Source organism: Planococcus citri, chromosome 4 (genome assembly GCF_950023065.1).
Source record: "Planococcus citri chromosome 4, ihPlaCitr1.1, whole genome shotgun sequence".
NCBI lineage: Eukaryota > Metazoa > Arthropoda > Insecta > Hemiptera > Pseudococcidae > Planococcus > Planococcus citri.
In genome coordinates, this window is record NC_088680.1 from 64380646 (window position 1) to 64393997 (window position 13352).

Below are 13352 nucleotides of genomic sequence, written 5' to 3' on the forward strand. Positions count from 1 at the left end.
CTGGAGCCTCTATAGCATCGATCTGCGTAAAAAACCAGTAAACGTCAGCAATAATTAATATCATATTGAATCAATCTAATACATAAATTTTAATCAGTTCCTTTCCAATATAGGAATTTTATTCGTATTCAACAATATAATATTATTAGAATGGTAACAAAATAAATGCAACGATATTTACATATTATGTACAATAGAATCAAGTTGTTTTTTCGTGTTTACGAGAAAGACGATTGATTTTCTTCAAGATCAATATAACAGGTTTCGTTTTAATTTTAACTGGCCACAATGAACGATAACTGAACGTCAGATGTGAAAATCCTTCGACGATGTCCAATACTCGGTGCGTATTATCAACCAGGGGTTTCACAGAAGGCGAATACTTGTTGCGGCCTTCGATCAGAAGATGAGTAAAGGACATGATTTCTGGCGATTCGGCAGATAGATTTTCAGTTTTATTGTACCTAAAAAAATAAATCATAAAAATGAAAAAAAATTCTCAAAAGGGGAAATAGAGGGTAAAAGAGAGTAGGAGGGTGAGAATGGCGAAGATTACTTTTTTTTCTCAAAAATAGTTACGAATTTTGAATGCATGTGAAAATATGAATCTACATACAATATTTTGGAAACTATACTTTTAAAACCCTATCATACAAAAAAAAAAAAAAAATACATCACGACTGTTATTTATTTAAATTTTTATATTTTCTAGATACTTACTTCACACTTCAGAATGTCTCAAGTTTATTTTTAGATCATTAAGTCTAATTTTTGAAAATTGAAGAAGTCGAAAAATTGGTCTCCAGGAATTTTAAATCGCTCTGGAAGAGTCCAAAATAAACTTCAGTATGAAACGAAAACGATCGAGACGGTTGTCAGTATAAGCACCCTTTTTTTTCAAAAAAATATACCAAAAAACGTAATTGTGATCTGTCACGAGAAAACCAGCTTAGTGTCCAAAAAATCGATATCTTTTTTATGGTGGATATTAGTAGTACTTAGGGTGCTGAATCCGACTGTGGGGGTTGAAACGTTCGCGAACGATTCTCTTGACCCTAAATCTGAGGTCAAAAAATAGAGCAACTACAGTAAAAGTTGAAATTTTTTTTTGCGATTTTCTTGAAAGGTACTCGTATGTTCTGGGGAGTCGAAGTACAGATTTTTGCAACAATCGGCCCACATTTGGAGGATTTGTGCCATATTTTGGAATTTGAGTAAGGCTTGAGCTGGAAAAATCAACTCTTTTCACATTGAACAAATTTGTTACAAAACGTGATAAATTTAATAATAATAACTTATTTTTCATTAATAATTGATACTCGGGTAGTTTTTGCAACATTTTTGGTAAAAAATTCAAAAAAATCGAAAAAATCGATTTTGGGAAATTTTGATTATTGGACTTGGCAACCTTGAATGCGATGATTTTGAAAAAAAAAAAATATCGGGTTATGTTGGCGCTCATGGGGGCCAAAAGTGGTGCAAGTTTCATGGACCTACAAATTTTAGATCGCCTGATACATAGACTCAAAACTTCAAATGCCCTTCCTGTAAAATTTACGTTTTGGACACTGGGTTGGTTTTCTCGTGACAGATCACAATTTTTCTAAAATTATTAATGTCTTGCTTTTTTTCAAAAATTTGGGTTTTTTGGCCCGAAATGGCCGAAATTGCGAACATTTTCACTTGATTGCCAAAAATTGTCAATTCGTAGGTACATATTAACGAGTAAAGATTTTTGCTTCCAAGTTACGAACATGCGAACACAGCATCAGTGTAATTTCAAGATCGCAAGTTACGAACCTGCGAACGAGGGTTTGTACTATTCGCAGGTTTGCAAGTTGCGACACTACGAACTAAGTATATGAAGGGTTCGCAGGTTCGCAAATTGGCGAGTAAAAATTTTGAGGAGTCCAAAGTACGATAATGCGAACACAGCAACGGTGTAATTTCAAGTTCGCAAGTTACGAACCTGCGAACAAGGTATGGTAGTAGTTTGTAGGTTTGCAAGTTGCGGCATTACGAACCTACAAACACTACCATACCTTGTTCGCAGGTTCGTAACTTGCGAACTTGAAATTACACTGTTGCATGAGTTCGCATGTTCGTAACTTGGGCTTATAAAAATTTTCACTCTCCAATTTGCGAACCTGCGAACGAGGTATGGTACTACACGTAGGTTCGCAAGCTGGGACACTACGAACTACATAACAAGGGAACCTCTTGAGGTGTCACACTTCAATTTGAACGGGACTGCGATTTTTGGAAAGAGCATAGTCTAAAACCCCCAAAATCAAATTTTCAGCTGCCCAAGATCATTTTTCGATTTTTGGCGAATTTGTGAAAATTCAAAATTTTACTGTTTTTGGGGATTTATGCTTTTTTTCAAAAAGTACGTACTTGATCAAAGGAAATGGTCGAAATAAGTCCCAAAACAAATATTAATTACCCAAATCCAAATTTCACAATTTCCAGCCATTCTGGAGCCTCTTGCGCAATTTTTCAATTTCTCCAGAATTTTAAATTTGCTCCAGAAGGCGTGAATATGAAGTTGGACAGCTAAAAATTGAGTTGTGTATTATACTCGACCTGTTTAACGAGTTTATCAACATTCGAGCCGATTTTTAGAGTGACACCTCAAGAGTAGTTTTCTGAGGTGTCACTCTCGCTCCAAAACGGCTGGAAATGGTAGAATTTGCACTCCGGGGGTTAGTTCTTGAAGAAATACAGCGATTCGCGCAAATTTTAATAATTTCCTCACAAACGGTTATCTTTTGATTTTTTGGATTTTTTAATTTTGAAAAAAGCTGGTCAAAAAACCACGTTTGAGGTGTCACTCTCAAAATCGGCTCAAATGTAGATCAACTCGTTAAGCAGGTCGAGTGTAATATACAACTCGATTTTTAGCTGCCCAACTTCATATTCACGCCTTCTGAAGCAAAATTCAAAATTCTGGAGAAATTGAACAATCGCTCTGGAGGCTCCAGAATGACTGCAAATTGTGAAATTGTGATTTGGGGGGTTAGTTTTGGACAAAATACGGCGATTCGCGTGAATTTCAAAAATTTCCACACAAAAGGGAAACTTTTGATTTTTTGGATTTTTTAATTGTGAAAAAACCACTCTTGAAGTGTCACTCCCAAAATCGGCTCAAATGTAGATAAACTCGTTAAACAGGTCGAGTGTAATATACAACTCGATTTTTAGCTGCCCAACTTCATATTCACGCCTTCTGGAGCAAAATTCAAAATTCTGGAGAAATTGAAAAATCGCTCTGGAAGCTCCAGAATGACTGCAAATTGTGAAATTTTGATTTGGGGGGTTAGTACAGTCATTTTAAATTTTTTATTCGGACTAAATCCTACAAAAGGTTTTTTTGCGGGATACTGTAGTGGAAGGGGTCCTATTTAACATACTAAAAGTCCCACCCCGTACCCCGCGTGCGTCGCGTGCTAGAGCGTGAAAAGTGTCCCGCCGCGGCGTTTTTTGCGATTTTCTCGCGAGGGTTTGATTTTACGTCGAAAATGGCTTTATTTTTGTGTTCTACGTCAAATTTCCGATCTATTGATATATCAACTGCCCTTCTACCCCCAAGGGGGGTGGGACCAGAACCATTCAAATGAGAGGGGTTTTCTAAAAAAAACAAAAAAGCTATCGGCGCATATGGGGGATGAAATGGTCCCGGAGAGTGTTCGAGTTGATACCAGCATGGAAGGTGGGTACCATCGAGAAACTTCCGCGTGAAAAATTTCAGATCCACGCCCCCTCCCCTTTTTGGGGAGCCCCCCTTTTCTGTAATTTCAATAACACTTTTCTCAGCCCCATTTCGACCGATTTTGAAAATTTTTCAGTATGTTATGTATATCCTTAGTAAGTATCCCCACAAAAATTTTCAACCCCCTCCCCTCATATTTACCCCTCAAAATGGCGTTTTTTTATATTTTTTATGCCTATTAACAATCAATATTGCGAGGTAAAATTTTGGAAACACGTTTTTTGGATGTATTTTCGGCCCCCAAACATCATATACTGTTTTAGAAATTTTTGCTTTGGTGCGCCGGGGTGAAAAATTAGATGAATGTGTTTTAGGGGGGTAGGGGGTGAAATGGGAATTTTGAAAAAAATAACTATTAACGAGTAGGGTGTCGTTTTCATATGATTCGATACCGCTGAGAACGAATATGACTTCAGATTTTCTGCTACACTCACCTAGCCCCCTCCAGAGCCCCTCAGCCCCCCTCAATTTTCACTATTTTGGAAATAAAGTTATTTTGATGAAATTGGTGTCGTTTTCATATGATTCGATACCACCGAGCACGAATATGACTTCGAATTTTCTGCTACACTCTCCTAGCCCACTCCAGAGCCCCTCAGCCCCCTCAATTTTCATTATTTTGGAAATAAAGTCATTTTCATATTTTGATTATCTCGCGAAATATCGCGTTTTTCGACAAAGTTGTTATTCAAAAAATGTTCTCATATAATTTCCTATAAGAATGGTTCTTATCATGTTTTTGAAAAAAACGCAATTTAAACTCCCAAAAATCGTAATTTTTATATGGCAGTTTCTATCGCGGTGCACATTCATTTTCTTATTCCATGGTACATAGCTGCACTCAACATGATGCATATTTGCGTTTTTATTTCGTCATTTCCATGTCTGGATGACGTTTTTCAAGAGATAGTGAAAATTGAGGTCGGGCTGAGGGCTGTGGAGAGAGCTAGGTGAGTGCAGCAGAAAATGTGAAGCCATATTCGTGCTCAGAAACATCGAATCATATGAAAACGACACCAAAATAACTTTATTTCCAAAACAGTGAAAATTGAGGGGGCTGAGGGACTCTGGAGTGGGTTAGGAGAGTGTAGCAGAAAATTCGAAGTCATATTCGTGCTCGGTGGTATCGAATCATATGAAAACGACACAAATTTCATCAAAATAACTTTATTTCCAAAATAGTGAAAATTGAGGGGGGCTGGGGGGCTCTGGAGGGGGCTAGGTGAGCGTAGCAGAAAATCTGAAGTCATATTCGTTCTCAGCGGTATCGAATCATATGAAAACGATACCCTACTCGTTAATAGTTATTTTTTTCAAAATTCCCATTTCACCCCCTACCCCCCTAAAACACATTCATCTAATTTTTCACCCCGGCGCACCAAAGCAAAAATTTCTAAAACAGTATATGATGTTTGGGGGCCGAAAATACATCCAAAAAACGTGTTTCCAAAATTTTACCTCGCAATATTGATTGTTAATAGGCATAAAAAATATAAAAAAACGCCATTTTGAGGGGTAAATATGAGGGGAGGGGGTTGAAAATTTTTGTGGGGATACTTACTAAGGATATACATAACATACTGAAAAATTTTCAAAATCGGTCGAAATGGGGCTGAGAAAAGTGTTATTGAAATTACAGAAAAGGGGGGCTCCCCAAAAAGGGGAGGGGGCGTGGATCTGAAATTTTTCACGCGGAAGTTTCTCGATGGTACCCACCTTCCATGCTGGTATCAACTCGAACACTCTCCGGGACCATTTCATCCCCCATATGCGCCGATAGCTTTTTTGTTTTTTTTAGAAAACCCCTCTCATTTGAATGGTTCTGGTCCCACCCCCCTTGGGGGTAGAAGGGCAGTTGATATATCAATAGATCGGAAATTTGACGTAGAACACAAAAATAAAGCCATTTTCGACGTAAAATCAAACCCTCGCGAGAAAATCGCAAAAAACGCCGCGGCGGGACACTTTTCACGCTCTAGCACGCGACGCACGCGGGGTACGGGGTGGGACTTTTAGTATGTTAAATAGGACCCCTTCCACTACAGTATCCCGCAAAAAAACCTTTTGTAGGATTTAGTCCGAATAAATCTTCCCATATCATCTAAAATTCCTGTACTAGGTTAGTTTTGGACAAAATACGGCAATTCGCGTGAATTACGAAAATTTCCACACAAAAGGGAAACTTTTGATTTTTTGAATTTTTTAATTGTGAAAAAACCACTCTTGAAGTGTCACTCCCAAAATCGGCTCAAATGTAGATAAACTCGTTAAACAGGTCGAGTATAATACACAACTCAATTTAAATCACAATTTCACAATTTGCAGTCATTCTGGAGCCTCCAGAGCGATTGTTCAATTTCTCCAGAATTTTGAATTTTGCTTCAGAAGGCGTGAATATGAAGTTGGGCAGCTAAAAATCGAGTTGTATATTACACTCGACCTGCTTAACGAGTTGATCTACATTTGAGCCGATTTTGAGAGTGACACCTCAAACGTGGTTTTTTGACCAGCTTTTTTCAAAATTAAAAAATCCAAAAAATCAAAAGATAACCGTTTGTGAGGAAATTATTAAAATTTGCGCGAATCGCTGTATTTCTTCAAGAACTAACCCCCGGAGTGCAAATTCTACCATTTCCAGCCGTTTTGGAGCGAGAGTGACACCTCAGAAAACTACTCTTGAGGTGTCACTCTAAAAATCGGCTCGAATGTTGATAAACTCGTTAAACAGGTCGAGTATAATACACAACTCAATTTTTAGCTGTCCAACTTCATATTCACGCCTTCTGGAGCAAATTTAAAATTCTGGAGAAATTGAAAAATTGCGCAAGAGGCTCCAGAATGGCTGGAAATTGTGAAATTTGGATTTGGGTAATTAATATTTGTTTTGGGACTTATTTCGACCATTTCCTTTGATCAAGTACGTACTTTTTGAAAAAAAGCATAAATCCCCAAAAACAGTAAAATTTTGAATTTTCACAAATTCGCCAAAAATCGAAAAATGATCTTGGGCAGCTGAAAATTTGATTTTGGGGGTTTTAGACTATGCTCTTTCCAAAAATCGCAGTCCCGTTCAAATTGAAGTGTGACACCTCAAGAGGTTCCCTTGTTATGTAGTTCGTAGTGTCCCAGCTTGCGAACCTACGTGTAGTACCATACCTCGTTCGCAGGTTCGCAAATTGGAGAGTGAAAATTTTTATAAGCCCAAGTTACGAACATGCGAACTCATGCAACAGTGTAATTTCAAGTTCGCAAGTTACGAACCTGCGAACAAGGTATGGTAGTGTTTGTAGGTTCGTAATGCCGCAACTTGCAAACCTACAAACACTACCATACCTTGTTCGCAGGTTCGTAACTTGCGAACTTGAAATTACACCGTTGCTGTGTTCGCATTATCGTACTTTGGACTCCTCAAAATTTTTACTCGCCAATTTGCGAACCTGCGAACCCTTCATATACTTAGTTCGTAGTGTCGCAACTTGCAAACCTGCGAATAGTACAAACCCTCGTTCGCAGGTTCGTAACTTGCGATCTTGAAATTACACTGATGCTGTGTTCGCATGTTCGTAACTTGGAAGCAAAAATCTTTACTCGTTAATATGTACCTACGAATTGACAATTTTTGGCAATCAAGTGAAAATGTTCGCAATTTCGGCCATTTCGGGCCAAAAAACCCAAATTTTTGAAAAAAAGCAAGACATTAATAATTTTAGAAAAATTACGTTTTTTGGAAGTCCAAGTTACGAACATGCAAACACAGCAACAGTGTAATTTCAAGTTTGCAAGTAACGAACCTGCGAACGAAGTATGGTCCTATTCGTAGGTTCGCAAATTGCGACACTACGAACCAAGTACACATATGAAGCGTTCGCTGGTTCGCAAATTGGCGAGTGAAAATTTTTACAAGCCCAAGTTACGAGGGTACCATTTGTTTCGCCGCGGACGTTTCGCCGCCGCCGAAAAAAGGTCATTTATGAAAAAGCGATCATTTTGCCGCCACAGTGATACATTACGCAATACACATCTGTTCATACATGAAATGAACCAAATGAGAAGTAGATGCGTAATACAGGGCTTCAACAATACGACAGGCGTTCAATCAGTGAATATTTAGAAGTAATTGCCCATAATTTGAAGGGCCTGATGGAAGAAGGGTTCCCTCGGAAAAACACAATTTTGAGAAAAACGCGTTCAAAGTTTTACTTTAGTTGCCAATTAAAGACTACCTACTCAACGTATTGATTTGAGGTAGGTGGTTTTTTTTTTTTTTTAATTAGAAGTTTCAGCAACAAGTATTGATCATCACCTGCCAAATAATTTATCCACATTTTCGAAAAAAAAATGAGATTTAAAAACTCGCGTCGGAGGCCCTTCTTCCATAAGTTGATTTTGATGTACCTACGGTATGGCGGAACGCCTATTGAGATGTTTTATTCAAAGATATATGAATAAAACATCATGTAGCTTGCTCTAGGAACAAGCTCATGAACTGAAACTCACACCTTAGGTAGCTGAGACTTCAAGGAACTCAAATCACCAAAGTGCGGAAAAAGGGCCTCCGGCCGAGGAGACCCTTTTTCCATCAGGCCCTTCATTGTACTCGTAAACATGTGAATAATGTTCCTATTTCCTACCTACTTATACCTAATTTTATAATTCTCATTCTTATAAAAATATAATTCAATTTTTTATCATTACGTAATGTTTTACTGTGGCGGCGAAACGATCGCGGCGAAACAAACAGTTCCCAAGTTACGAACAGGCGAACACATGCAACAGTGTAATTTCAAGTTCGCAAGTTACGAACCTGCGAACTTGAAATTACACCGTTGCTGTGTTCGCATTATCGTACTTTGTACTCCTCAAAATTTTTACTCGCCAATTTGCGAACCTGCGAACCCTGAACCCTTCATATACTTAGTTCGTAGTGTCGCAACTTGCAAACCTGCGAATAGTACAAACCCTCGTTTGCAGGTTCGTAACTTGCGAACTTGAAATTACAATGTTGCTGTGTTCGCATGTTCGTAACTTGGAAGCAAAAATTTTTACTCGTTAATTTGCGAATCTGCAAACGCTTCGCTTCATATTTCGTAGTGTCGCAACTTGCGAACCTACGAATTAAGTAACTTTAGAAACTAAAAAAGCGGCAGGCACTCAAGTGAGAATGTTCGCAATTTCGGGCCAAAAAAACACAATTTTTGGAAAAAAGCAAGACATGAAATAATTTCAGAAAAAGGACGTTTTTTGGTTGATTTTTGGCAAAACAGCGAGACTTGCGAAAAATTTTTGAATAAAAACAGGATTTTTTTAACTATAATTTCTTACAAAGTTTAGTTTCTTTTTTCAGATTTGTCCAACTCAAAAAGTGCTTATTTTTGCAAAAGTTGCCAAAAAACTGTTAATTTTTGAACATAAAATGTCAAAAAAGGGTAAATTTTTGGCCAAATTGTCTAGAAATGTCCATTTTTGGAACAATCCTCAAAAAATGATCATATTTGGATTTGGAACAATATTGTCAAGAAATGTTCAATTTTTGGTAAAATTGTCAAGAAATGTCCAATTTTGGTAAAATAGTCGGGAAAATGTTCATTTTTGAAACAATTTTCAAAGAGGTCGATTTTTAGTAAAACTGTCAAGAAATGTCCAATTTTGGAAAAATAGTTGGAAAAATGTTCATTTTTGAAAAAATTTTCAAAAAGGTCAATTTTTTTGGTAAAACTGTCAAGAAATGTCCAATTTTGGCAAAATAGTCAGAAACTGTTCATTTTTGGAACAATTGTCAAAATATGTCCACTTTTGTTGAGTGTCAAAAAGGTCAATTTTTGGTAAAATTGTCAAGAAATGTCCATTTTTGGAACAATTGTTTAAAAATGTCCACTCTTGGTAACATTGTCAAAAAAGGTACATTTTTGGTAAAATGGTCAAGGAATGCCAATTTTTGGAACAATAGTCAGAAAATGTCCATTTTTGGCAAAATGATCATTTTTGGAACAATTGTCAAAAAATGTCCACTTCTGGTAAAATTGTCAAAAAGGGTCAATTTTTGGTAAGTAATTGTCAAGAAATGTCAATTTTTGGAACAATAGAAAATGTTTCTTTTTGGCAAAATAGTCAGAAAATGTCCATTTTTGGATCGATAGTCAGAAAATGTTCATGTTTGGCATTGACAAAATAGTCAAAAATGGTTCATTTTTGGAACAATTGTCAAAAAATGCACATTTATGGTATAATTTTCAAAAAAAGGCCAATTTTTGTAAAAATTGATAAACAGTCCTATATTTGTCAACATTGCCCCAAAAAATACTTCTTGTGCCAAAATTGTCAAAAAATGTTTGTTTTTGGTCAAAATTGCCATAGGATGTCAATTTTTAGCAATTTGAAGAAAGTTGTAATGTTTTTTCATCAAAATTTCAGGAAGTTCTTTTTTTGACAAAAATTGCCAAACTTGCTAAAAAATTGGATTTTATTTGTCCAAACGTCCAAAAAGCGTTGATTTTTACTTTGCCTACCCGAAAGTCTTCTTTTTGTTTCAATGTTTGGCAAACAAAAATCCTGTTTTTTAAAAAAATTGCTCAAGTTTTTTTTCTAATTTCTTTTTAACCAAATTTTTTCATTTTTTTCAGTTTTTATAGCAATTAGTCAAATATTTTTGAAATCCTCGTACGTCCATAAAAAAGCCCTACTTCATAGAAAGTTTGAAAATCACTCTCAAAACAGCTTTTTAAAATTTTTAAACTTTCAAAAAGAATCCAAAAATCTAAAAATGAATTTCACTGAAATGTTGGTAAATCGGTCGAACTAAGTCATAACTACTTTTGAGAAAAATTGGTTTTGTTCGAAAACCATCACAATGTGGAGGTCTGAAACTTTGACGATCAAAATATCACTGCCAGAGTTTCACTTCGCTGACTCCAAAAAGTAATTTCATCATTGTTAATGTTCATTTACCTCCATCTGTCATTGAGTTGGGTAAATCTGGTAACTCCGGTCTGGGCGGATAAATTATCAATATGCACGTTCACCAAACTATGCGACTCCTCTAGCCCATGTAATCTTGAAATAGCCATTCCACCGGCGTAATTATGCGAAGCTATCCTCAACAACAGCATGGAAAAGGCGAAATTCGCGAATAAATGCGATATGGTGCCGGTTCTGAATACAATTGCGTACAAATTCGACGTGAAAGTCCAATTCCAACTGAAAGCACAGGCACACCACTAAACGGTGTTGAAATGAATCTTTTCAGTTTGAATTCGTATCTTTACCTAACCTATACGAAGGTAGAGTAGAGGTACGTAAACGTATAACACTATTCTAATTGAGAATGAAATGAACAATAATGAAAAACAATTTCCATCGAAATGATAATTTGAGGAGGTTCCAATTCATTCTCAACTCGAACGTAAGTAAAATGATGAATTAAATTTGAGAAATTTACTCACATTCGATCACATAAAATAGCAGCGGAGATGTTGAATAAAGGAAACGTGTAGATTATGAATCGTAGTTCCTTATGGGGTAAGAATGAGAATAGAAGAACAAATACAACGGCAGGAATTAATAAACGGCGGACACGTTTTTCGTACAATGCGGCAAATGGAATCAAAAACACAGTGCTTCCAAGACCTCTGGGTATAGCTGAATAAAAGTACCATAAAAATGGCGAAGTCTAGATTTCAAACGTAGTTGAGGATATACCATAGTAATATATATTTTTTTAAAACTATCTATGAGATTAATTATTGAAATCGAAAGGATACACCCCAATTGCTACTTTTATTAAGGATCGTATTGAACCAAAAAACTTCAGCTTCTGGCCAAATCAACCGTCTCCAGAAGAACGAATCCACCGCCACAGTACACAAAACGCAGACTAATCCAGCTGGCACAGCAGTAGTAATCAGTCTGTAACACAAAATACACCGGTAAGAATAAATCGAGGCAATTTATACCTCGTAATATGTAATTCTCTGCGAATACTCACTTTTTTATCGTCAATCTTCTAAAATACAACTCGAATAACGCCAATAATCCAAACAACATGGCCAGTTCGGCTCTAAAAATAATAACTGCGGCTGCTGAACACCATATAAACAACGTATAACGTTTTCGGATCCATGCATGAAATGCTATCAGCACTAAAACATGAAAAAAGGATTTGAATAGCATACTTAGTATTCAAAAATAGTTTTTATGATCTTCCTATTGACACAGGGATGCGAAAATAAACTACGACTACGAGTAAGCAATCTCGAGTACAAGATGATTAATTGTAGCAGAATTGACATCTTGCCAAGTACGTCTTGTTCTCACCTAAAGGAAGAACCATGATGTTTGGTAAAGGCCTGCTCAGATAGAACATGAAATGATATTGAGAAATAGTGATGAACATGAACCAAGTAGAGGTGGTTTGACCGAAAACTCGACTGACTGTGTCTTTCAACTTCAGAAAAGATAATATAACGCTAAGTCCCAGAACTGATCGCACTGAAACATAACACCATAGGAGATTATTAGACATACTCCATTATAAGGATAGATTGGTTGATTTTTGAAACCCAAGGAATCCAGATTATGAAGATTTTACAGTGAAGTTTAGCTCAATTTTACGATATCGAACCATGAAAACGTTGTGAGTGTGTTAGTCAATGAATGGATGAATACGATTCGAAGCAAGTTCTCACCTAAAATTTGAGCTGCGAATTTATACAGATTCAAGTAACGTAGAATTACGAATACTGGCGAAGACAAGAGTGATACCGAAACAGCACCGATGAATGTCCTTGGAACAACGCCTGGGAACTCGAAATGATCATACTGTGAACAAAATCAATGCAAAGCAATTAATGAATACGAATGTACGATGAAAATTGAGTAACGTTCGTAAAATGAAGACCAATGTTCTCCATCGATCGATCAATTTACTGCAGATATGATAATAATTGATTACATCGGTCAAATTATGTCGATGGTACAACATATCATGCATCGCTTGCATGTTGAAACTTTCTTCGACTTTGGTGAATGGGCAGGATATCAGATGTAATGCACCAATGAAGGTGACTATCACAAAATCACGACAGGTGCGAAAATCAACCATTCTGTCTCTTCTTCTCGATCCAAAACAATTCGACCAGTGGTAGTGGTTCGGTTATTGAGTTACAGATACGATATGCTATACCGGCATCCAAATATTTACACCGGTTTTGCTTTCTGATTCTGATTCTTCCTTCGTAGATGAGTTCGACATTCGAACAGATGCTTCGAGTGCAGCCTGAGCTAGAGTAACATGGTTTGAGATCACAATACAAACATTACGTTCAACGAACAATTACTTGATGATGAACTTTTGATGGAAATTAAAATTGAAAGTTCAACTGGACGAGCGTTATCAATAATTGGAAATTCGGTGTCATATTTCTTCGTAGAACACACAAGTTTAATTTTTAGTTCTCATAATTCCTCAATATATCAAAATTACCCATTTATACTCAAAAATTGCTTCGAATCGAACGGTCAACTTTCAAACTTTTTTATCAAACACTTAAAATTTTTGATAAGAAAGCTTCTCCGTGCTTCAGTC

General features: G+C 36.6%; 1 protein-coding gene across 1 annotated transcript; it reads right to left on the reverse strand.

Annotated features, from left to right (window-relative positions):
• Positions 1–65: 65 nt before the first annotated feature.
• Positions 66–13319, reverse strand: Alg12 (Alg12 alpha-1,6-mannosyltransferase). The gene is made up of 8 exons (XM_065363896.1): positions 12720–13319; positions 12454–12586; positions 12083–12256; positions 11754–11907; positions 11530–11674; positions 11212–11438; positions 10718–10966; positions 66–464 (listed from the first exon to the last, which is right to left on the reverse strand). Exons 1-8 carry the CDS (start codon positions 12867–12869, stop codon positions 200–202), a joined length of 1497 nt encoding a protein of 498 aa, XP_065219968.1. The 5' UTR covers positions 12870–13319; the 3' UTR covers positions 66–199.
• Between the last annotated feature and the right edge of the window lie 33 nt (positions 13320–13352).

Excerpts from the sequence above, each read along its gene's own strand:
- Alg12 (XM_065363896.1), bottom strand. The coding sequence starts at position 12,869 with ATGGTTGATTTTCGCACCTGTCGTGATTTTGTGATAGTCACCTTCATT. Across the intron at positions 11,675-11,753 it reads AGAAGATTGACGATAAAAAA|ACTGATTACTACTGCTGTGC; the intron begins GTGAGTATTCGC and ends TTTGTGTTACAG. Across the intron at positions 465-10,717 it reads CAACTCAATGACAGATGGAG|GTACAATAAAACTGAAAATC; the intron begins GTAAATGAACAT and ends TTATTTTTTTAG.